Source organism: Camelus ferus, chromosome 10 (assembly GCF_009834535.1).
Source record: "Camelus ferus isolate YT-003-E chromosome 10, BCGSAC_Cfer_1.0, whole genome shotgun sequence".
In the NCBI taxonomy this organism is placed as follows: domain Eukaryota; kingdom Metazoa; phylum Chordata; class Mammalia; order Artiodactyla; family Camelidae; genus Camelus; species Camelus ferus.
Genome location: NC_045705.1, coordinates 50460393 through 50484812, shown reverse-complemented (window position 1 = coordinate 50484812; position 24420 = coordinate 50460393). Strand labels below are relative to the sequence as shown.

Sequence of the window (24420 nt, the reverse complement as noted above, 5' to 3'; positions counted from 1 at the left end):
AATATATAATTGAATAAAGTGTTTTCAGAAATAATAGCAAATTTTGCTGCATATAAAAGACTGATACTGTCTGTTCTAGCTCAGTTTTAGTGCCTGTTATGACCCATAAAATTAATTTTGCAACCCTCTGTTTTAAAAAACACTGTCACAATGATTTTACCTGAAAAAATATCTTAAAATAAATACCCAAGTGGCCACCTCAGCCAAGAATATAGAGTGCGGTTCCTAAGAAGTATGGAGCAGCAGAATGGAGGAGTAGACACTATAAAAGTCCATTCACTACAATAAGATACTTTTGAAAACATTGCTAGGCTCTTAAGTGAGAGAAATCCTTAGCGCCAAGAAAAAGGAGGGTGAAAAAAAGCTATGTTGAAACCTACTTGTTCCAGGAAGGAAGCAAACACAAAAACAGAAATCCAGGGTTGCCTTGGAATAAATATCGGTGGTTTTGGAATCTAAGTCTTGGTTCAAACAAAAAGTAGGGGAACTAGCTAGCCTTGAGAGTCTCACATTAAATCAGATCTCTAGTGCCCCCAAAACCAACTATAGATCCTCTATGAAAGAAACCATGTCTTGGTTTAGGCTCTCAGGATTCAGATAGTCTAAGTTCAATAAAATATGAGCTTATAGTAATTTTTTAAATCACCCAAAACACAAGGAAGTGAGCCACCAAGAATGAGAGTCAGTAAAATCAACAAATTTAAATGGCCACAAACTATATTAATTATCAAATACAGAATATACTATGTCTCTGTATAAAACATTAAAGAAATAGATTACATACAAAATGAGCAAGCAGAAAAATAAAAGTGAACAGACTATACCACGTTAAACTTAACCAATCCTAACTGTAATCAAAGTATCATCATGAGCTTCCTGCTGTGATGTAGAAAGAAAGACACATCTTCACCTATGCAGCATCTCAGCCAGAAATGCTTAACCTGAGTTTAACCGTAAAAATATAATCGGACAAATTCAAATTGAGAGACAATCTGCAAAACAACTGACAAATGTCAATGCCATAAAACAACAAAAAGGGAGTGGTGGGGGGGATCTAGGGGACTGTTTTAGATGAAAAGAGACTAAATAAATAAAACTAAATATAATTCTGAATACTTTAGGCTTAAATTTTTCCAAATAAAAAGTTAAGAGGAAAATGATCAGGGATGTTTTCAGTTATAATATTATATACTTAACCCTGTTATCTTTTCTAATTTAAAAAAAAAAAAAAACACCTTTATTGTGGCATGGTTCCTGTACAGTAAACTACACATATTTGAGATGTACAATTTGATAAATTTTGATAGATGTATACCAGGGATTTAAAAAAAAAATTAAATAGTTTAGAATTGAAAATATATTCATTGAAACTAAACACTCAGTGAATGCACTAAACAGTAGCTTAGATACAGCAGAAGAGACAATTAGTGAATTGGACAATGTGTCTCAAGAAATTAACTAGAATGCAGCACATAAATAGAAGGAGATAGAAAACAAAAAAGAGTAGCTTGTAGATATAGAAGACAGAATGAGAAGTTCTGATATATATTTAGTTTAAGTCCCAGAAGGAGAGAATAGAGAAAATTAAGATTGGGTATTATTTGAAGAGATAATGGCGGAGGTACTAAGCAAAGCATTTAGAACAGAGTCTGGCACCAAATGCATGATATATGATCATTAGCTCTATTTTTCCAAAGTGGATGAAATATATGAATCTACAGATACAGGGAGATACAGAAATCAGGATAAATTTAAAATAAATTCACACTTACCTAGGCACAATGGGGTGAAAATGTAGGACACCAAAGATAGATAACCTTGAAGGGGATAAAGAGAAAAAACAAGTCACTTAAAAAAAACAAAATTTTTACTGACAGCTCTCTTCTCAACAGCAAGAGTAGGTGTTAGAAGACAGTGAAATAATAATTTCAAAAGGCTGAAAAAAATCTTCAAGCTAGAATGGTATACCCAGAAAAATATATTTCAAAAGCAAGTACACAATAAAGAAATATTCAGTTAATGAAAGATTTAACTATCTACAAACAAAATTCTAGCAAATATACTTTAAGTGAAAGAAAAAGATAAAAAAGGATAATCTGAAATATTCAAGAAGAAATAGTGAATGCAAAAAGTAATAAACCTGTAAGTAAAACAAATAAACATTATCAGTATAAAACAGCTTTTTAAAAAGATAGAACTAAATAGACTATATACTGGACTAAAATGGACATTAGCTTGGAGTTGAGTGGTCAGAAGTGAAGTATTCCAGGGTCCTTATGTTGTTTAAAAGGAGGCTAAGATGTTTATTACGTTGAGACTTTATTAGGGTATGAAGGATACCTATTTGAATTTTAAGTGTAATTATAGAAAGAATAGAAACAAAGTGTATAACTTCCAAATCAGCTGGAGGAAACAAAGGGAGGGAGAAGAAATTTAAAAAAATAATAATAAACCAAACAAAACTGCCAACTCAATTCTAAATAGAAATTAGGAAGTGTTCAAAAAAAGATAAAAAGCACAAAGAAAGATGGTAGAAACAAGTCCAATTATGTCAATAATAGTAATGAAAGTTGAACAAAACAATTATATGCTATTTAGCAGACACATATAAAACATAAACAGAAAGGTTTCAAATAAAGGATGGCAAGTACATACCAACGAAATAAGGCTAGAGTCATTATATTAAAAGCAGATAAAATAGCCTTTAATATCAAAACCATGAATAGCAACAAACAGGGTCACTACATAATTTTAAAATGATCAACTCAACCAAGAAGAATGAGTTTTAAATGTTATATGCATTGACTATAACAGGCTCAAAATATATCATACAAAAAATGATAAAACCAGGGAAAAATGTCTACTATCATGGCAGGAGATTTTAGTACATCTCTCAAAATAATGGTAGTCAAATAGACAAAACATCACTATAAATTTGAACATTGTAATTAGTAATTTTAATTTAATGGGTATTCTTTTCAAGTTTACATGGTGATTTACAAAAATTGGCCATATGAGTTCATAAAGTAAATCTTAGAGAATCTATATTATACAGACCACATTCTGCCCTACAATGTAGTAACTTAGAAATCAATAACCAAAAGATATTTTTTAAACCATATATTGGAAAGTAAAAATAAAAAACTCTCATGGATCAAAGGAAAAAAATCAAATGGATATTTTTTAAAATACTTGGACATTTAAAATATACTAAATATGAAAAGGAAAATAATAGATTAAAATTCATGGGGTGCAGTGAAAGCTGTCCTGAGAGGTATTGCCTTAAAAACTTCTATTAGAAAGGAAGAAAGACTTAAAATTAATGAGCTAAGTATCCAACTTCATGAAAAACAAAATAAACCTAAAGAAAGAAGATAACAAATATATGAGCAGATGTAAATGAAATAGAGAATAAAGATGAAATAGAGAGGGTCAAGCAAGCCAATAACTAATAAAAGACTAAAAGCAATCCTCTTAAACTGATTTTTAAAAGTAAGAGAGAAGAAATAAATAAATTAGGAATGAAAAGGGCAGACATAGCCACCAATATAGCAAAGATTCAACAAGATGAAAGAATATAATGAATATTTAATCCAATTAATTTTAATACTTGGCAATCTAAGGATGACTTAACAATCATCGCATGAACAAATTAAAGAGGAAAACATATGGTCTTTTTGATAGGAGAAGAAAATACCACTAGACAAAATTAAACACTTATTTGGGGTAAAAACTTTTAGCAAAAAAAGGACAGGATAGAACTTTCCATTTGCCTTCTTGAAGCTTACATTTTGTTCTCATGTAAGTTTCAGGTGCACAGCATTATAATTTGACACCTGCATACCCTATAGAGTGATCATGACACAATTCTAGTTACTATCCATCAACATATAGTTGACCCCCTTCACCCATCTCACCCACCCTCAACGCCCTTCCTCTCCAGTAACCACTGATCTCTGTGTCTATGAGCTTGTTTTATTTTGTTTATTCATTTGTTTTGTTTTTTTTTTAGAGTCCACATATAAGTGAAAGCATATGGTATTTATCTTTCTCTGACTTATTTCACTTAGCACAGTACCTTCAAGGTCCATCCATATCATTACAAATGGCAGGATTTCATTCTTTTTCATGGCTGAGTAATATTCCATTGTGCATATATACCACATCTTCTTTACCTGTTCATCGGTCACTGAACATTTAGGTTGTTCCCATATGGTGGCTATTGTAAATAATGCTAAAATGAACGTAAAGGTGCATATGTCTTTTCAAATTGGTGTTTTTATGTTCTTTGGATAAATAACAGAAGTGGATCTTTTGGGTCAGAACGTTCTTATTTACAAGGATAGCTTACAAAACCCAGCAGCAAACATCATTGCTTAATGGTAAAATATTAGAAGCATTTCTTTTTTAAATCAAAAATAAAAGAATGATGCCCATCATCACCTCTTCTATTCAACATTGTACGCGAGACCCCAGCCAGTACAGTAAGACAAGGGGGGAAATGGCACAAGGTTGGGAGGGAGAGAAACACATTTTTGTTGCTTCCAGATGATAGCGTTACCCACTTGGAGAACTCCAAAAAAATGTACAGGTAATTTTTAAAAAATAAGAGTCTAAATCACATGATTGGAAATCAGATCAAAATAGAAAAATAAGTGGCATTTCTCTATCTCAACATCAGTTTCTAGAAAATGAAATAACAAAGAAGATACCACTTACATTAGCATTAAAAACATAAGGTGCCTAGGAGTAAATCTAACAAAAAATGCACACAACATCTATGGAGCCAAATTTAATACTTTACTGAAAGCTACCAGAAGACCCAAACGTAATCTCACCTGTATGAAACATGATATAAGCCAGCAGCAGCACTGCCATTCACAGGAAATAAGTGATTCTAGGATGACTGGTTTTCCATACAGGAAGAAGATGAAATTGATCCTTATCTTAAACCATATAATAAATTTCATAAAAATTAAGGACTTTAATGTGAAAATAAAACTTGAAAAGTTAAGAATCTTTTTGACCTCTAGTTGGGAGTCTATAGATGCCATAAAAGAACAGAAAAGATAAGCCACTAATTTGGAACATATATTTGCCACAAATATAACCAAAAAAGAATCAGTATTCCAGAATTTGTAAAGAACTCGTACAAATCAATAAGAAATAGGCAAACAACTCAATATAAAAATAGGTAAATTGCATAAGTATACTTTCACAAGAATACTCATTAGTAATTAGGAAAATGCAAATGAAGACTACAGTGAGAAACTATTTGAAACCATTAAATTTTCAAAACGTGTAAAATCTGATAATACTAAGTATTTGGCAAGGGTGAGGAAAAACGGGAGCTCTTATTCAGTGTTAGTTGGAGTATAAGCAGCAACAACTCTTTGCAAAACAACTTGGCTTTATGCTGGAAAAGGGAACATTTGCATACCTACTACTCAGGAATTTCATTCCTAAGTATATACTCCAGAGACACTCTTGCCCACATGGACCAGAAGACAAATACAAGAATGTTCATAGCAGCATCATTCACAATAGCAAACCGCTAAGAACAACCTAGATATCTATTGACAGGGAAATGGATAAATTGTGGTACAGTGAGCTGTGTCACATGCAACCGAATTATTATATATACAGCAGTGGAAATGAATGAGCAACACAGAGGCATTTTAGAAGCATAATGGAGAATTTAAAATAAGCAAGATGGCAGAAGACTGCATATGGTATGATATCACTTCAATAAAATTCAAAAGCAAGAAAAACTTTACGGTGAATAGATACGTTGCTAAAAGCAAAGCAAAATAAAAAGCTATTTAAAAAAGGAAGGATTTCAAGTTTTGTTTCTCAGCTGCAGCCTCTGGCTCCCAGAATAGAATCATGAGCTACCTTCCAGCATCTGCATCTTGGCTTTGCCAAGACGGAATCAGGCCAGACCCCCAGTGCAGCTTTCTAGATGATCACCATAATGTGTAAGGAGCCTGCGGGAAGTCAGTGTACCCAGAGCGCTGGGTACAGGAGGCCTGGCTAGAGATTTAGATGAAACAGGCCCATGGATGAGCACAGGAGCTCAGAGCTGACCAGAGTCCAGAGAACAAGAGGCAGGGGCTGAAACTCAGCCAGGCTGAGGGAGATGCTTGCACATTGCTACCAAGTGTTCCGGCTGCAATTACTCTAATGTCTTTTCATGCTCCAGATCATCACTGAGGATATTTGAAGGCGCTGATACAATTGCAGCAAAAACCAAATTAGGACTTCTCCTTCTCCTGGATTCTAAGGAGGCAGGAAATCACATCTAAAGAATTAGCTGGTTGGGAACCAGAGAGCAAAACAAGACCCAACTTGGAAAAACCACACACCAATACACAATCAGAGAAGCGTTCAGCGTTACCAACAGAGGAAAATGGTTAAGAAGCCATGACTTTAAAGAATAGATTGTTCATTTATTCTGTTAGTTTCCATTGAGAAAAAAGTTATAACCGTTAAGTGACAGTTACTCTATGGTAGGCAGGGCCTACGTGTTGTCGGGCTAGGTGATTTGAACTTGACTGTGGGGGCGGTTATTGAAGCATTTCAATACAGAGTGACAAAATTTGCTTTGCCTTTTTGAGAGCTCACTTAGGGAAAAGCGGGTCAGTTTACAGGACTCTATTAATATAAAGTCGTTTTGTGTTGAGTTTTGGTTTTTTTTTCAGGGTGGGTAGATAATTAGGTTTATTTATTTATATATTTATTTTAACGGAGGGAACCCAGGACCTCATGCATGCTAAGCATGCGCTCTACCCCTGAGTTCTACCCTCCCTACCTAAGCAAGAGGAATCCTTGCGTTTTGTCTGGGAAAGAGCAGGATATGAGGACATAGTAGCAAATGAAGAACCAGGTAACAGTGACCACAAACAAGCAGGGGTGGCCGTGTGGGTTAGGTAACTGAGCTATTCTATTCCCAGTCAGAGGCTGCCGGCCTTCTGGCCACACCAGTCTGGCTGCATCCTGGTTCCAGATAAGGGAGTTACATCCCTGCCCTGGAAGGGCTTTCAGTTCAACAGCAGCCCTGGGACCAGCTGGAGATGTGGCTGAGCAAACCGTCTGTGTGGGCACAGAGTCTCCAGTCTTCCCAAGCAAGTACTGATGATCCAGCCCACTATGTGACCTTTCTGTTTACATACAGACAAAAAAATATAACTTTTAAAGAGTTTTTATTAATCTCAAGTGAAGTTACCAGATAAAGTTCTGCCACGGGTAATCAAGTCAGGGGTTATTCTCTAGCTGAATGTTAAAGATGTACAGAAAATATGCCCCATAGAACTGCAGAGCTAGATCCTGAAAGGAACAACGTGGTGGTAACAATGGTATGGTTTACTGAATGTTTACTAGTACCAAGCACCATGCTAAGCATTTTACACGCATCATCTCATTTAATTCCCATAACCAATTTATGAGGCAGCGACTATGATCATTCCCATTTTTCACAGGAGGAGACTGAGGCAGAGAGATGTGGGGTTAGTTGATAAGGTCACACATTTGTTAAGTGGGAGGGACAGGTCTGATCTCAAAGCCCACGCCCTCTGCCACTTCACCCTGTTGCATCTACGGTGAAGGGTAATGCAGGTTGAGACTTCTTTAGGACCTACAAGGAAGCTATCTGATGGGTAGCAGTGAAGTGATGGAAAGCTCAGTACATCGTTGGGGTTGAGAGCAAAGCAAGTCTGGGCTCAGCATGGTCTGTCTGCACCCAGTGCTTTGGGAAAGCAGATTCCCTAGAAACCTGCACTTGATTCCATGTTCAAAGATCCCCCTCAAATGATTTTGACTATTGAGGAAAGGAAGACTCTGAAAAAAAAATGAACTGTAGGCTATAAAATTGAGAATTAATCAATTTAAAAAAGTAAATTAAATTGATTGATTCAGTTCAACCTGTGTTTGTTGAGTCCAGCATCAGTAGAAATCAATGAGGCTACGCAGGGAACTCCCTAATGGACCAGATTTTAGAAAGACACACAAGAAGGATTGGAAAAGGGACACATAATGCAGAATAAAAGTCTGGCTCCAACCTGTACGTATAATGTAACAAAGAGGGTAAATCTGAAAGACAACAACAAAAGATCCTCTAAAGACAGCAAAATAGTATTGTTTCTTTTGGATTGAGAACAAGGCAAGGGTAGACTCAGTGCTGAGGCAGATGGTATAATGTTACATGACTGGGGAAAGTGAGGACTTGCTGCTCTCAGCTTTTCTGTTTTCTTTATCAAGGAAAATGGTCCTCAATCTAGCAATGTTAAGCAAATATCAAGATGAGGAAATTGAATCTGGACAGGTGAGAAAAATGGGGGAGCAATGAATTCAGGTTTCTAAGCCCAGTGAAAGATGATGGGTACATACATAGAGCAGAGTCTTAGACACAGCAAGACTCAGTCAGAATCTGTTGAATGAACTGAATTAACCCCATCATGTTGAAATAACTTGCCTATACACCCTCAGTCTTTGAGAACTCTGGAGGAAATCCAGAACCGAAAGCCTAGAGACAAGTACATTTTCTACTCTTCATGTGGGAAACGAACATGAATTCTGATCCTCGTCAAAATTCTAGAAAGGATTATTATGGAAAGTGTGAACACTGAGAAAGAAATTGAGAGATTACTAGGGAACCATAGATGTTTACTTAGAAGCTGTAAAAAAACAAATGTCATTTCCTTTTCTGGGTGGAGTTGTGAGGTTTGTAGTGCCAATTATCAGGGCAAATATTGTGAAGATTGGTTTCAGGAAATTATTTTGATGTTAAAGTTTCTTACAAGAGCCAGACAAGATACAGAAATGTGGGCTGGATGATACCAGTTGGGTGCCATGCATTTAAAGTTTATAGAACAGTCTCACTCCAAGGCTGAGAAAGGTGCCTAATGGGGCTTGACAGCTCTGTTCCTGGTCCAGACCCATCTGATGTTTTGTTTTCCAATATTGTATAAAGGTCTGGGATGCCCTTTTATTCAATTCCACGAAAATCCCAAATCTAGGAGAAATATGTCAGATGAATAAAATATTCCAAAGAGTTCCCCTTGATGGAACAAAATAAATAAGACGATATTTAACAAGACACAGAAAGAAAGTCTTGAATTAGGTTAAGAAAAAGATCAATGGCAGAAACAGAACATAAAGTCCTCAGACTTCACCACCGCTGGTGTGGAAAGACCAAATTTGATTGCAAGTTAGCAAGAACCAGGTGAAGACAGGCTGCTAGAAGGACTTCTGGGTGGTGGGTATAGCTCAGTGGTAGATTGCACGCTTAGCATGCAAGAGGTCCTGGGTTCAATCCGCAGTACCTCAATTAAAAAAAAAAATTTAAAAGAAATTTTAAAAAAATAGAGGGGGACTTCTTCAATTGCAAGGCACAGGGTGAAGGTGCAGAGGGTCGCTCCACTCTGGACTGTTGATATTTTGTTTGATTCTGGACTCCTTAAAAATGTGTCCTGGAAAATTAGAGGGCAGGTAGAGGTGGGAGACCCTTTTATGACAAAAATCATAAAAGACCTGGGGGTACTGACTCTGAAATGAGAACACTTCAGTGGGTCATAAGATCTGTCTTCAAATAACTGAATATCTTTCATGTAAAATGTATAGTTATGTGTTCTCTATGTTTCTCCAGAGGGCAAAACTGGACTCAGTGGCTAGCGGCCAACCCATTGAAGACCAATAGAAAGAAGTTTTCAGTACTTGAGAGTACACAGCCCTGCAGTGGGCTTCTTGGACAGCAGAGAATTCTGCCATCCATGGAGAGTTACAGTAGAGGCTGGAGCGGGAGGGAGGTCGAGGGAATGCCTATGTGCCTCCACGGCTGGAAGAGATGACCTCTAAGTGTTCTTCCATCACATATATTATACGACTTGAATGGTGGCCATTACTGCTTATTGACCTTATACTATGTGCCAGGGCTGGCTTAAGGTCTTTATGTGCACAATCCCACTGCATCTTTATAACAGATGGGGAGACCAAGGCTCAGGGAGGCTGTCGAGTGCTCAAGCCCACACAGTTACATGTCCAAGAATAGAAGATTGATTCCAAGTCTGAGTTTGAAGTATATGCTCTTAAATTCTATGTTGTATATGACCTGCAGTATGTTTACTTCATTCTTTCATTCAACAACGAAAGCCCCAGGATGCCCTGTTCTTCACCTCTTCCTCTCCCTGGAAAACTCTCGCTCATCCACTTAGACTGAGCTCACCTTCTGTCTCCTCTCTGAGGCTTCCCCCACCTCCTCCACACAGGACGAATTGCTCCCCTCCTGTGTCACATGGCGGGGGGTGCCTGGTGTCCTATTCGATTGTGCAGTGTTGGTTCCCCCACTGGATGGCAAGCTCCCAGTTTCCTGAAGAGCTGGAATGGTGCTTATTCACCCCTGTCCCTCAGCACCACCAACAGTGCTTCATTGTTGGTGCTCAGTATGGTCATAAGCTTGTCCATTCATCTAGCCATTCAAGAAACCTCAGAAAGAATATTTATTTCTCTCCCCGTTTTAATCCTTCCTGCGTGAAACTCCACATGTCATCCTCCTACTCAGCCATCTTCAGTGTTCCTTTGTGTCTACAGCGTAAAGTTCAAGAGCCTTACATGATGTTCAGGGGCCTCTATGATGAGACTGTCATACACTCTGAGTTCTCGTCATCCACCCCTTCCATGTCCCCTTAGCCCCTCCTGATCCCTGTCTCCATCACCTTCTATCCTATCCCCTCCTCTTTGTTCATATTGTTCCCTCTTCTTGGAAATGTCCTCTCCCATCCTCGTTATTTCCTCTCAACTTGTTATCTGTTCTTAAACGTCCCAGTTCAAACATCACCTCCCTTGGGAAGCCCAACCTCACACCCTGACCAGGAAAACCCTCTCTTCTCTGTATTCCCAGAATCCTTTCTTGCTCCTTTGTTACAGTGACAGTTTTCTAACAGTCTATTTTGTTTTAGCTTTTTGGTGCAGCTGATCCAAAAGATTATCTACCAGTCCTCTTTTCAGCAGGCACTGTGCCTTACTATCTCCAAAATTCTAGTGAGGTGTAGCATTATCTCTCACTGGATCCCCAATACCTAAGGCAGTCCCTGACACCTATTCCATAAGTAAGTGTCATTGAATGAATGGATGGATAAATGTATGAATGAATTCACCAGAAGTCAAGTTCTGCATTGTAGCCAGTTTGCATGTTAACTAAATACATAATCTGGGGCATTGCATATAAATTACTCCAGACCCCCAGTTTCCATATCAGTAAAAAGATGATCAAGGAGACTGGGAGAAAGGGAACTCATTTTTAGGGACGACTGTGCTGTGTGCCAGGCAATGTGCTAGGGGCATTATTTACTTTACTTGCCTATGTGAGGGAGGGAGGAAAGAGGCAGGGAGAGAGGGAAGAAGGGAGGAGGTGGAAGGTGTGGTTACAAGCAGTGAAGAGCATGGGTTTAGGAGAAGGCTTGCCCTGGCTCTGCCACTTACTAACTGTGAGCTTGGGCAAGTTATCTTAATCTTTTAAACTTCTGTTTCTTCAGCCATCAGGTGGTGACAATATGGGAACCCACTGGTGAGTTTGTTGTGAGGATCCAATGAGATGTTGACTATAGGGCGCTCAGCCCATCGACTGGCACGGAACTGCTGCCTTACAACAGTAGCTCATTATTATTATATTACCTGTGTGTCTGCTCGTTCAGTTTAACCAATGAAGAAGCAGAGGTTCTGAGATGCTAAACAACTTGCCCAAGGTCACACATATCTTCTGTTTTCCTCTCCGCGTGTGGGACCCTCCAGGATAAACCCTTTGAGAATAGCCATGAGCAACCCAGCCTGTGTTCTCATTTCAGGGAGAATTACTAGAAAGCCCCCCCCCCATGTCGCTATTTCTCAAATATTCCCAGATTTTAACATTTTATTGTCTAAACATTTAGCATCTAACATTGAGTATCTTTAAGCAGTGCCAATTTTCTCATGGTAATTCTTTTTAATAAAAGAATAAAGGTCATAATCCTAGTTATAAGAATGTACGAATATAACTTTCTCCCTCTGAGACCCAAAGCTCATAACATGTTTTTCCCCCATCATTTGGCTTTTCTTTGTGCAAAAAAGTCAAAATGCCGACCACTGCTCCTCTATGACCAAATGAGGGTGTGAGCTTCCCTGCCCCATGAAGGGAGCCACACCCCACCTGGGCACTCAGTAGGCTTTTGATTTGGAAGAAGAGAGGATGTAGTAACCAGGAGGGTTATGGGATTTTCTTTAGTGGCAGATGTGATGCACAAAGGTCAGGACAGTAGCAAGGGTCTATGCCCCTTGGAGCTGATTTAAGTATTCATGCCCTAGATAATCCAAGAGGACCAGCCCTGGAGGAGGCACAGGTGAGTTTCATTTGTCACGCCCGTGACCTTGAGGCATCAACAGGCCGTCAGGGGGCTGCCACCTGCAGAGCCATTTTTGCTACAAACATGGCCCCCTAAAGCTGTTCCAAAGCAGTTTGATCATGGGAAGAGAAATGCCAATCTAACCCATTTGCTGTTGATTTCTTAAGCAGATTCAGGCACACAGGATGAATCCCAGCTTTTGCAGGAATGGTTTAAGCTGGTTCTGGAGAAGAATAAATTAATGCGATATGAGTCGGAGCTACTGATCATGTAAGTAAGGCAACACAGTGAGTCCTAAAAGCAAAGGGGGCGGGAGTGGGGTGGCCCACCCTCCTAGGTTGAAGTCCCAGGATTTTTTCTCCTTGCGCATACAGAATTGTGATTGAGACAGATTCATATTTGATGTCTTGCATATCATGCTGCCATTAGTGCAGAGAATCTTCAGTTGCCTGTTCTCTGCTGTGGAGTCCTATGGCTAAAATGATTTTGGGTGATGGGTCTGGAGCTGGAGGGCATTTGGGTAAGGCATTTTCAATCCATCCCCTCCCTGCCAGACTAGGGGGACCCACCTGCAGTCACACACCTGCAATGGGGAAGCCTTCCTTGTGGTTTGAATGGATTGAAGGTAGAGACCTGTCTGGCTGTCCTCTGAATGAGAGGTTGCAGTCTGGTTGGGAGATCAGAAAGTAGAGATGGGTCTCACCGCACTCTGAAAAAGTTGAAGGTCACTATGCCTGTCACTGTTCTGGAGGGAAAGAAAGTTCCACTTTATATAAACCGACTAAGCACCACAGGTTGTGCTGGGGGTTTCACTTACGCTGACTCATTTCACTTTTCATCCCAATCCTGGGAGACAGTTTTGAGTCTCTGAAGGGGTCTAATACATTCTGTTCCTCATCTCTGCCTGGGTTCTGAACCAGGTGACAAATAACACAACCAATGGAGGTGACAGACAGAGCAGCACAATAGAGCATTTGTTACTGATAAGGCTAGCTTGGCCACGTACAAGAGCCCAGGTGGGCTTGCTGGCTGTATTCACTTCTCAGAGCTGGTGTAACAGGTGAGCACAAGAGAGGCGGCTTACGGCAACAGAAGTGAGTTTTCTCATGATTCTGGAAGACAGTCTGAAATGAAGGTGCCAGGAGGGCTACGTTCCCTCGCAGGATCTAGTGGAAAATCCTTCCCCGCTTCTTCCAGCTTCAGGCGGCTCCAGGCATCTCTTGGCTCATGGCTGCATCACTCCAATCTCTGCCTCTGTCTTCACTCAGCCTTCTCTGTATGTCTGTCTTCTCTTCGGTCTCTTGTAAGGACACCTACCATTGGGTTTGGAACCCACCAGGATAATCCAGAATATTCTCATCTCAAGATTCTTGACTTACGTACATCTGCAGTGACCCTTTTTCAAGTAAGATCACGTTCATAGGTTCCAGGGGTTAGGATGTGGACATACCTTTTGGGGGTTCACCATGCAACCTACTGCACTAACCAAACCCCAGAATTAGACACGCTCATCTACCTACTCCCAAAAGGTAGTGAACCACTTGTCTCTTGTCTCTTATTAGAGGCAAGGCTATTACCCTAGACCAGTGGATCTCAACTGGGGGCAACTTCCCCTGCCTCCTCCTTCCAGAGATGTTCAGTGACATCTGAAGACATTTCTGTTTATTGCAACTGGAAGGTGCTACTGGTATCGGTAGCTAGTGAGCAGAGGCCAAGGGTGCTACTAAACTTTCTACAATGCACAGGACACCCCCACTTCCCCCACCAACAAAGAATTTTCCAGCCCCAAATGTCAACTGTGTCAAGATCGAGCCCATGGCAAGGCTCAGAGTAACTGAGAACACAAGTTTGCTGCAGGCAGGCTGATGCCAGGAAAGAAAGGGTATAAGCTGAGTTCTTCCCAAAGTTACCTCCCCTGGGGTGAGAATGAGCATAGGAGTGAAGGCTGAGAGAGGAGGCCGGGAGTTCTACTCACTGAGTTCCACTGACATGGAGGAAAGTGCCAGGCATGGGGAAGTGGGGGGTCATCTGTGGGCATTATTTTTTCTCTCACAGTTTTTTAAATTGATGCACATGCTGAGACTCAAAACAGCTAGTCCACATCCACCTGACTTCAAAGCGCTTTTTATACATCCATACCATTTGCCTTTGGGTGAGGTCTAAATTATAAAATGTATTCAACAAAAATGTATCAATAGCCTATAATGAAAAAGAATATGAAAAGGAATGTATGTATATGTATGCTGCCCAGGGATGGCATGGCCTCGGCATGACGATGAAGTGGATTCTGCTGTAGTGGTCAGCTCACTACACATGACACTCCTCCCACAAAGTTCCCTCTTAGAGGAAGATCTGAGTGGGGCACTTCCATTGGCTACCAGAGTGGGCCAAGGGAGGTTCAGTGTCAATAACAAAAGGCAGAGTATCGAAGAAAGCATGGACCATGGCCCAAGTAGTAGTAGAAGTAGTGAAAAAAGGATGACAGCAACCCACAGGTGCAGTCAAGTGCCCCGACACTGTAGCACAGATGTGTGCAGACTGCAGGTGGGGCTGGAAGGGAAGGCCCATGTCAAACCCAGGGACCTATTCTCAGCCCTCACCCTCTTCAGTGTCTCTGTAGCAGTGAACACCTTTGACTTCTCTCCTCCCTCAAGACTTCCCTCTCTTGGTTTCTGTGATGCTGCATTTCCTGTTTTATCCTTCCAACCTTGCTTCTTCCCTGGCTCTGCCTCTTTTGTTTGATTTCTAAATGTAGGCATTCCCAAGCTCCTGTCTTCCAACCCCTTTTTCCTCTATAGGCTTCCTTTTAGGGATCACGTGACTTCACCTATCACCTTAGACCCCTGCCACATGTATTCGTGGTCCTCATTTCTGCTGAGCACACTAGAACTGCATTCCCAAAGTTTTGGGGAACCACCGCCTTATCACACAGCCCAGCACGTGGGGGCTTTTCCCACACTCTGTGATCTACATGGGATACCCCCAGGCAGTGAGAGGTCAGGAGACTCCATCTGACCTTCACCGACAACTAGCTGCACTTCTTGACTTTGCTGTTGTATCAGTGGACACGCTGAGTCCCCAGAACTCCAGCTTGACTCCTCCAAAGTATCACCAACTCTTTTTTCCCTCACCACCTGCACCCAGATGGATGGCTGTTTGAGTGGTATTGCCTCCATCTGGACACAGTGTCTCACTCCTGTTTCCTCCGCATTTTCTTGTTTATCACAATCAGAGATTCAGGAGTTGTTAGAGGTGATACTTGACATCATGTACCCCTAAAAGAGAAGAGTTTCAGGTTGTCGTTGCTTCTCCCCTGAGCTGTTCTAGTCATTTCTTCAGGAGCCATCCTGGAGTGGCCTTCCACAAGCTTACTGAGATCACATCACCACCTTCAGTTGCTTCCCACGTCTCTGGAGTTCAGCATATCTCAGCAGCTGAAACTTTTGAGTTTAGAGATCTTCTAAGACCCCATTTTAATAAGGAAGAAAGAATGCAGTCGCTATAGTCAATGGGCTTATCAGCCAATATCTCTACACAGATCTCCAGTATTTACAAAGTTGGAACATTTTCTCACCCCCAGGGCCCAAGAACTAGAACTAGAAGATCATCAAAGCAGACTGGAGCAGAAATTAAGAGAGAAAATGCTCAAGGAGGGTGAGTATGGTGATACGTTCGGGGCCCTTGGTAAAGACTTTTTCCCTAGAAAGACACTTGGCCCGAACGCGCCACACAGTGCAGAGTGGAGCTCGTCCTGCCTTGTGCGACCAGCCTGGGGGGCAGAAGGGGGCATAAAGCCAGCCTCCCTCTGCCCCCACCGGAGCCCAGCAAGTCCCTCTTAGCTTCGTTCACTTGGGCTGTGAGAACAGCATTTGCCCCCTCCCACATGCTGATAGGAACCAAGTCATTTATTCACACATTTATTCACGGATCCATCCACTCTTTTGACAAACATTTGTTGAGACTCCAGAGTGGGCTTGGCATGTAGAGAAGAGCATCCTTGCCCTGTGGCCTCACTGGGGAGACCAATACCCAGACCATTCATTATAGCGCAGTGAGCTGAGGGCCAGGACGTACATGCTTTGGGAATGCAGAGAAAGGCAGGCTTAGTTCTGCCAGGCCCTGGGGCTGGTAAAGGAACATCCTTCCCAGCACGGGCTGGGCCAGGGCATCACACAGGAGGAAATTATTTCCACCAGGAGGGAGGGAGAGTTGAAATAAACTTAATTAACACCATATACTGCATTCACAGGCTCCAGCCAGCGAGGCATAGTCACTCTGCTTTATGCCTGTGTATTTGTGGGGCCAGAGCCATGTGTGGCTTTCCTACATTTAGACTTAAGTCTAGAAGAACAAATTAAATCATTTCTGTATACCTCATGGACTGAACATTGCACTGACTGTGGGGAGACCTGCTACAGGGCAAGCACTTAGTAAAAATGAGTTGTTACCATCATGATCATGCTTATTCAGGCATTTTATCCCCATTTTACAGATTAGAAAACTGAGTCTCTGAGAACTTAAAAAACATGCTCAAGGTAAATGATGGGGCCAAGACTTCAGAACAGATCACTGTAAACTCAGGGTCTCCTGTCCTTTCTCACATAGCAGTGTCTGTAGAATGTTTCTTTACAATGTTAGAATGCTATTTCTAACAAAAGCTTTATAGAACTGCTCTGTATGGAACAGACAAAAGTGGTGTACATCATCTTTTATTTGTCAGAAGGGGCTCAACTGGTCCCATTATTGACAAATCAAAATTAAGAGGAATTTTTAATTTTTCTGTGTTGATCATCATATAAGGGGTACTCATACTGAAGTATGCCTAAATTAACAAACCATAGTATATAACTAATATCTGATTTATACATCTCAAAAAAAGTTTTAATGTGCTCTGTTTCAGGCTGGTAAAAAAAAAAAATACCACCAAAAACTTCATTAGCCAGTTTTGAACCCTTTATTTTTTTAATTCTTACTAAGAAGTGATGTTCATACATTTTCTAACTCTTCTGAGCAGGTACCAAAGAATGTAGCTCCTTCATTTTGCCTTCTCATCTTGCATGAAACCTTCATCACACTAGTTTTCAAGAAGAAAAGAAAGGAAGGAAGGGAGGGAGGGAGGGAGGAAGGAAGGAAGGGGAACTTAGTCTGGTAAATTTAGTCTGATGCAATAATTTAAACAGTCCCTGTAGGAAATGCTTAGTCTCTTTGGGATGAAAATGTTCAGTCTTGCAGATTGCCGCCCCTTCCATCTGCTTGATCCTTAAGGTGACCACCAGGTAATTGCGAGAGGGAGGTCTGCATGACTTTGCAGCATTAGAAATCTGTGTGGTTGCTCTGATTCATTGACCCCACAAAGCTGTCTCCTGTCAGTGGGCTACCACACTCTCTGCTGGCATTTGCAGCTAAGGTTTGTGCTGGCATAGCCACAGCCTGGTCATTCTCTCAGAGTGCTTAGAGCCTCACTCGCAGCCTCACTCAGCCTCGCGTTGGCACATCCTCCACTCCACTTGGCCAGACAGTCTCCCAGACCGGCTCTGCTGTGGGGCCACTTCACCCCTCATTGTGGGGAGCCCCATGGCAGGCTCACTAGCCAGCTATCTTTGCACCTCTGGGGCAAGTAGACACTTCTGGGCTCAATCTATGTGTGCCACACGGCAGATCAAGGTCTGAGGAGCTACACGCAGACCCCTCTTCTCTGCCCAACCATGGAGTACTGCCTGGCCCATGTTTATACATAGGGCGCCCTTCCAGCTGGCCTCTTCCCAGAGTTCCAAGCAAGGGGTCCTCAGTGTTCCCACCAAATGATGTGACTTTTTCTGCCCTCCTTGGGGGCTTCCAAAGTCAGGACAGAGACTGGAGCCCAGGGCTCTCACTCTGCTTCTCCTGCCTCTCTCTCCTCCCTCCCATTAAACATGAGGTGCCAAGGGAATGGTGCCTCTTTATTTCCCTTGTATCATATGTACCTGCTTCCTGACCCGATTCTCAGAACTCAGCCCAATGCACGAGACAGAGGCACCATCTCTGCTCCGGGATCCAGCTCACTGCCGAGCCCCCTGCGTTAAGTGTAAAGGGCCAATGGAGTCTGCAGAGGCCTCTCCCAAGGCAATGATCTGGTTGACAAGACTTAGAATCTGCCTTTGAAGTTTTATTTTGGAGTGTCAGAAAATCATCACTACCAGTTTCTTACTCTTTTCCTTCTATTTATAACAATCTTACCTCCTCGAGGCAGTCAAATGTCTCGGGCTGTTAGGAAGAAGGCCACGTATTCAGAAGGCAGAAGGGAGAAGCAGGGTGCCTGTCTGGAAACATCCCCCAGTGGCCAAGCAGAGCCTCTCTTGATGGCCAGCCTGGTCTCTATTCAAAGGGCTGCAACTCGTCATTAACTACGAACGAAAAAAGGATTCTCATCACTGAAATAGTATTCACTGATGCAAATGGTTTACTTAGCAATTTTTCTAACAGATTGCTTTGCTGTAGCTCAGACATGTTTAGGGAAAGCCACCTTTGTGTTGTTTTGTTGCCTTTTTTTTTTTTTCCCCCCGACAGGGCTGCGGGTGAGGGGTGGGGGCTGGAGGGCTTGGTAAGGCTCGCCTGGTATTAACTTCTTTTTCTCACAAAGGGGTTTTCCCTTGTCGCTTTATATAGAGTCTCAAGATGAAAACTGAGCTGACAGCAGCACAAAGGACCCACCTTTCTAATCTGGGGCTTGGAGGGCTGTTCCCTGGTGTTAAATTCATTTCCTTGTTTTCTCCATGGAAATTAAAGGGCGGAACAAGTGCAGAACAATCAAGAATGCCCATGCCAAAAGCTCTCCCGGGGCCGAATCTTACCTGAAGTCCAATGTTTTTCTTTCTTTCTTTCTTTTTCTTCTTTAGAGAGCCAGAAAGATGAGAATGATCTCAACGAGGAGCAACAAATCCTCACCGAGATGATGCAAGTGATTGAGCAAAGGGACAAACTGGTGGATTCCTTAGAGGAGCAACGCATAAAAGAAAAGGCTGAAGACCAGCACTTTGAAAGTTTCGTACTCTCTAGGGGCTGTCAGCTGAGCAGGACGTGAGCAGGCCCGCAGGGCTTTCTCGCTCAGAGCAGGCCAAGGACCAGATCAGGCAAAGCACCCCTCACTCTCTCCCACTTCCTTGCACTGGAGGTGTCAGACCTGAAACTTAAGTTATACTGCACTGCAATATATATGTTTTAATTTAAGATTCTCTCTGAGGCACTGCAGCTGCCCAAGATCCTCCCAGAGATTATAATGAAGAAAATACAAAGATTCTTTTGAAATTGGCAATCATCGTCAGCTGGTCTCTGAGATTGGAGGTGACCTTGGCCGATGACCAGCATTGTTTTCTCGAGAAACTGACATAGGGATTGACTTTCCTGCTGCTTTCATCATTTATCTTCCCAATTCATTGAGTTACACATCTTAAGATTTTTAAGAAACTGCCTTTTCATTAATATACCCGTATTTGCCTTTTTTGCATGGATGACTGGTTTCCAAATGTCAGAAAGAAGCAGCCGCAGTTTAAAGATTAGGTTAATATTTAAATTGTGTTTCCAGAGAAAGAGGAGAAACCTTGAGATTACTGATTACAGAAAGCAAATAACTCCTATAGCAGGTGTTAATTCAATCCAGGGTGAATTTAATTTACCAGGTGTATTTATAAGCCTTAATGTAATATACATAAGCAATGAAGAGTTTCATAGAACATTTGAGCCTTATTTTAAAAAAAGAAAGAAAGAAAAAAGGAAAGAAAAGTTTGACTTCATACCAGCAGGATTGTTAGTTTTCACCAAATGCTGTTGGCTTAGAAAAGCTATTTATTCTCAGAGCACTTTCCTTATGCCCCTGGAACAGTGAAAAATGGTTTTAGAAAATGAATAATTTTGAAGCACTTTTTTAAATAACTGTTGGTAATGGCAGAAAGGAAAACTCAGTTGTTGATAAAATGTTGGTGAAGTTGGTGCTGCTACTAAAAACGACCATTTTTGTGATCCGGGGTGAGGGCTGCTTTGGGGTCCAGACAGAGAAATGTCTCTGCTACTCTCCCCAGCATTTGCCCAAGAACTCCACAGGGCAAGACAAAACCACCCTGACTTCAAGGTGCAGCTGCATGCAGGGGCCCCATTTACCAAATCCCAAGTTGGTAGTGGATTTTTTTTCTTAATGACATTTTCAATGTGAAAAGAAAGCTGGGAGATGGAGTTTGTGCACTGGCACGGGATTCCTGGACATTTTGAGAGTTCACATGGGCACCAAAGGAAAGATCTGCAATAGTGATTTGTCGCCGTAAGTATTTGATGGTCTTCCCTCAATGGGATTCTTTGAGGATTCAGTCTGTCACTGACAAGAGACAGTTGTTGTATGTTTGGCCTCTCTCGTTTCTGCAAGTGTTTAAATGTGTCGTTAGACAAATGGTGCTTTGCAACCGTTGGCTCTGACTGGAGACCAAACTTTCCTCAGTATAAGTTGACCTATAAACCACTTCCGTCTGAGATGCTGTCTGTGCACACTGGTCAACTGACAAGCCGGAAATTAGGAGTGTGACGGGATTTCCCGAGTCAGCAAGGTTTCGGGTTGTATTAGAGCACAACCTTTACATGGTATACCAACTTCCAAAGGTTGCAGTTCTTTTTCTTTCTCCTTTCCTTCCCTTTTCTTTTCCTTTTTTCTTTTATTACTCAGGTTTTCTAGTGCCTGAATTGTATTATTAGGAAATATATGTAAGCATCTCTCTCTCCCTCTCAGTCTCTGGAAACTGTGCCACTTAAGGCTATTTATCCATTTTTATTTATTTGTGTATTTGGTGGAAATGATTTCCTCATCCTCTGGTTTTCCTTGTTATACTCTGGAGTAGATTTATTAGCATTAAGCTATTGGTATATAAGCTATTTTATATAGAGATAACCCAGAGGTTTGGGGGCAATGAGTTGTACAGTATTAGAGATTCATGGAGATAGTTAAAATAACATTTTCTGCCAACAGGCGTTCAGAGGTAAGACTATAGATGTGCAGGAATGTTAACTCATTTTAAGAAACAGATACATCCCTTCAGTTTTCATTCTAGCATGTGTAGAAATATCCAAGCGCGGTCTCTTCTGTCAGTTATATAAAAGTGCACTATTTGATGCTTGCATACATTTAGCAGGTGATGCTCAGAATGTGTAGTGTCTCGGTTGTTTTTGTGCAAAAGAATTAATTGCCACTTATTTTAATTTGTTCTGTTTCAGTCTAAAAGAAAGATTCTCCCAAAAGGGCCAAGAAAGAGGGTGGTTCTTGGCCCCAGCATTCTATTAATAGATGAGAGAAACAATTTAGTTCACTTTCTTTTCCCAAGGTTATGTTCTGTGGTTTAAGGCTGAGTCTTAATCTGACCAAGCTAAAATATAAACCTCATATTTACCAGCCTCTACTCCCACCGGTTTTCAGTTTTCCCAGGACCTAAAAACCGTTTCAATGATCATCTCCAAAGGGACACATATATGTTGGCTGTTGAATTCACTCTAAATGATTCCGTTTATTCACAATAGAGAATGTTCAAAACCCTCAAAATGTAAAATATTGTACCATTTGGAGACAGTTTCTTTGAATGCAATATGAGTACAATTATGATGAAAACAGAGGGGGAGCCTTCTCTTTCCCATAAAATAATACTTGTGATCCAGGCTGAACCATTTAGGAATGAACGAGACAGAGAGCCCCAGTCCCAGGTCGTATTTCATAGTTGGTCTCATACAGCTTCTAAGTTAAATCACAGGGCATCTATAAGTTCAGAATTTTATGTAGAGTAGACCAAAAGGACAGTTTTTAAGCTTGCCAAACCATCCACTTACTAATTTGTTTAATAAAGATTCTCGAAGTACCGGTGGGAGTCTGTAGCCCTTTGCTAGGTGCAGGGATACAGAAAGAATATTATTCTTCCACTCCACCCACAAATAAATACAAAGGCAAACAAGTACAAGTCCCAAATAAATACAAAGATAAAGAACAATTGTTATTATAAGCCTCAACCTATTCTGCTCACGTTTATCTCAAGCACAAAGACTTACATCCCCAACTATTTGTAGTGCTTCTTTGGCAATAAAAACACGTCAGTTTGTGTTTCTAAAACTGTGAAAAATAATATCAGGTTATACTGTTTCATTTAAACCTTGACTTTGGCAGTGTTAGGCTACTTGGAATCAATCAATGCTGAGATGTAGCATGTTAATTGCAACCGAGAAAGGAAGTGGCAGGTGTTTCCAGCTCTGATGAGCTGCGGTGAAATTGATGTTTTCTGCGTTCTGGAGGCAGATGACAATTCAGCAGTGTCTGTCTTCCCAGGAAGCAGATTTACAGGCTTTTCCTTCCAAACTGAAAATGGCAGCATGTCCCACCCAGGTGGTTGATCAGAGAACTACCTCAGCAGGGCAGAGGTGGCAGGAGGCAGCTGGGGCTGCCACACGCACAGAGAGAGGGGCAGACATCGGATGTAGTGAGTGCGAACAGAGGAGTTTATTGTAATGAGAAGGTTCACATGTGGCGGGGCGCGTGTCCTATTTCACCTACTGTTTCTCTTCTAACCTCACTGCTGAGTGGCTTTTGAAAGATTAATTTGCCCCGACAATTGGGAACTATTCGTGTGGATCGAAATGTGTTACATGTGCACTGCTATAAATACGGAAATGATCAAAAAATAAATGGTTTTCTGTCAAAAGAATCCGAACATGTGGGCTTGGTCTGGCACCTCTGAGGGCAGCGTCCATTTCATTTCTTTATTCCAGTGAAAGGACCCGAGCAAAGCTTTAATTTTATGTAGGAGTCAGTGAATTATCTTGCTATGCTTTATTCCCACAGGGGTACCTGGAAAGCCTTACCTGGATGTGAGTGGGAGGAGGCTTGAAGAGGGCTCGCCTCAGGTGTATTCTCTCAACAAAGACAGCTATTCTTAGAGCTGGGGAGGGGGAGTTGTACCTGGTGTGGCCTGGTTTTGTATTTCACTCATGCAGCAGGAATACTCCCTTCTGCACAGAGCCGGCCCCTTCCTTCAACTCACACTCTTCAGGACTAAGGTTTTCGGTTTGTTTGTTTCTGTTCTTAATCGCAGTGCGTGCAAATTCATGACGTGTCAGCACATAATTCACCAGAATTGCCATGTCAGGTGAATTAAACGTCTGGTCCCCATCATTTCACACTAAGTTCCCCATGGTTCGAAAGCTTTTGTCTACTGATGGAATATTTGAAATAATTCATTTTTTTCCATTGACAGAAAGTAAACACAACAGCAGGTGAGAGGTGCTGTTTCGCAAGCGCTAGCATGCCGAGGGGAAGGCCAGCCACCTTGATGGCGGTCTACAAGTTTCCTTGCGCCCATGCTGGGGCTCACCTGCCCCCCTCCTGCCCACAGAGCCACAGGCTCTCAGCCTCGAGCTGACCCGTTAGCTGCTGCTCACCATCTCTCAGTCCTCAGGGCTTGGTAATTCCAGGCTCACTCCCTCTCCCAGCTCATGTCTAGAAATTAAAAAAGCAAGATCAATGCTGTCACAGCTCCCCAGAGGAGCCCTCAGACCCCGATAATGCTAGTGGATCCTGTGAATTCAGCTCGCCTCACCTGCCAGGTGCTGCAATATGCTCTGTAGGTGCATTATTTCATTTCATCTTGAAAGCAAAATCCTTAAGATAAACATTGCCCTATTTTGAGATGGTAAGACAGAGACACAGAGGCTTAGGCGCTCAGCTGGTAGTCCAGGTCCAAAGTAGGGAGACTGGCACTGGTCCCAGACGTCGCCCCTGACCACCAGGCTGTGTGGCCTTGCTCTGTGTCCCCTCCCAGACGTGTGCCTTGTGTGTACCTGTCCCTTCCCTTCCTTTCCTACATCCGTTCTCATTGCGGCCGAGCCCTGCTCAGGGAAGATCTCGCGATAGAAGCGAAAGCTGCCACTTTGGAGTGATTTGTTTCCTTCTCTACTGCATCTATACATACTTGAACACAAAAACCATCATTTACAGGGTTAAATTCCCTAACCTCCACCACCCCTCACAAAAGTCTAACAATAACCATGATACTCT

General features: G+C 41.7%; 1 protein-coding gene and 1 long non-coding RNA gene across 3 annotated transcripts in view; one reads left to right on the top strand and one right to left on the bottom strand.

The window, feature by feature from the left end:
* The window catches only part of LOC102507940 (F-actin-monooxygenase MICAL2), a 213580-nt gene extending 190517 nt beyond the window's left edge, over positions 1-23063 (top strand). The window contains 3 exon segments of the mRNA XM_032488994.1: positions 12542-12641; positions 15952-16025; positions 19247-23063. Coding sequence (XP_032344885.1) covers positions 12542-12641; positions 15952-16025; positions 19247-19431 — 359 coding nt within the window. The 3' untranslated portion in view covers positions 19432-23063.
* On the bottom strand, positions 1267-19332 carry LOC116666439. Of its 2 annotated transcripts, none has more exons than XR_004323288.1 (3): positions 19202-19332; positions 18588-18754; positions 1267-1817 (listed from the first exon to the last, which is right to left on the bottom strand). It is a non-coding gene; the product is annotated as an uncharacterized LOC116666439 (long non-coding RNA). The 2 variants fall into 2 exon arrangements; XR_004323287.1 differs by lacking the exon at positions 1267-1817 and adding an exon at positions 17311-17445.
* Positions 23064-24420: the final 1357 nt, after the last annotated feature.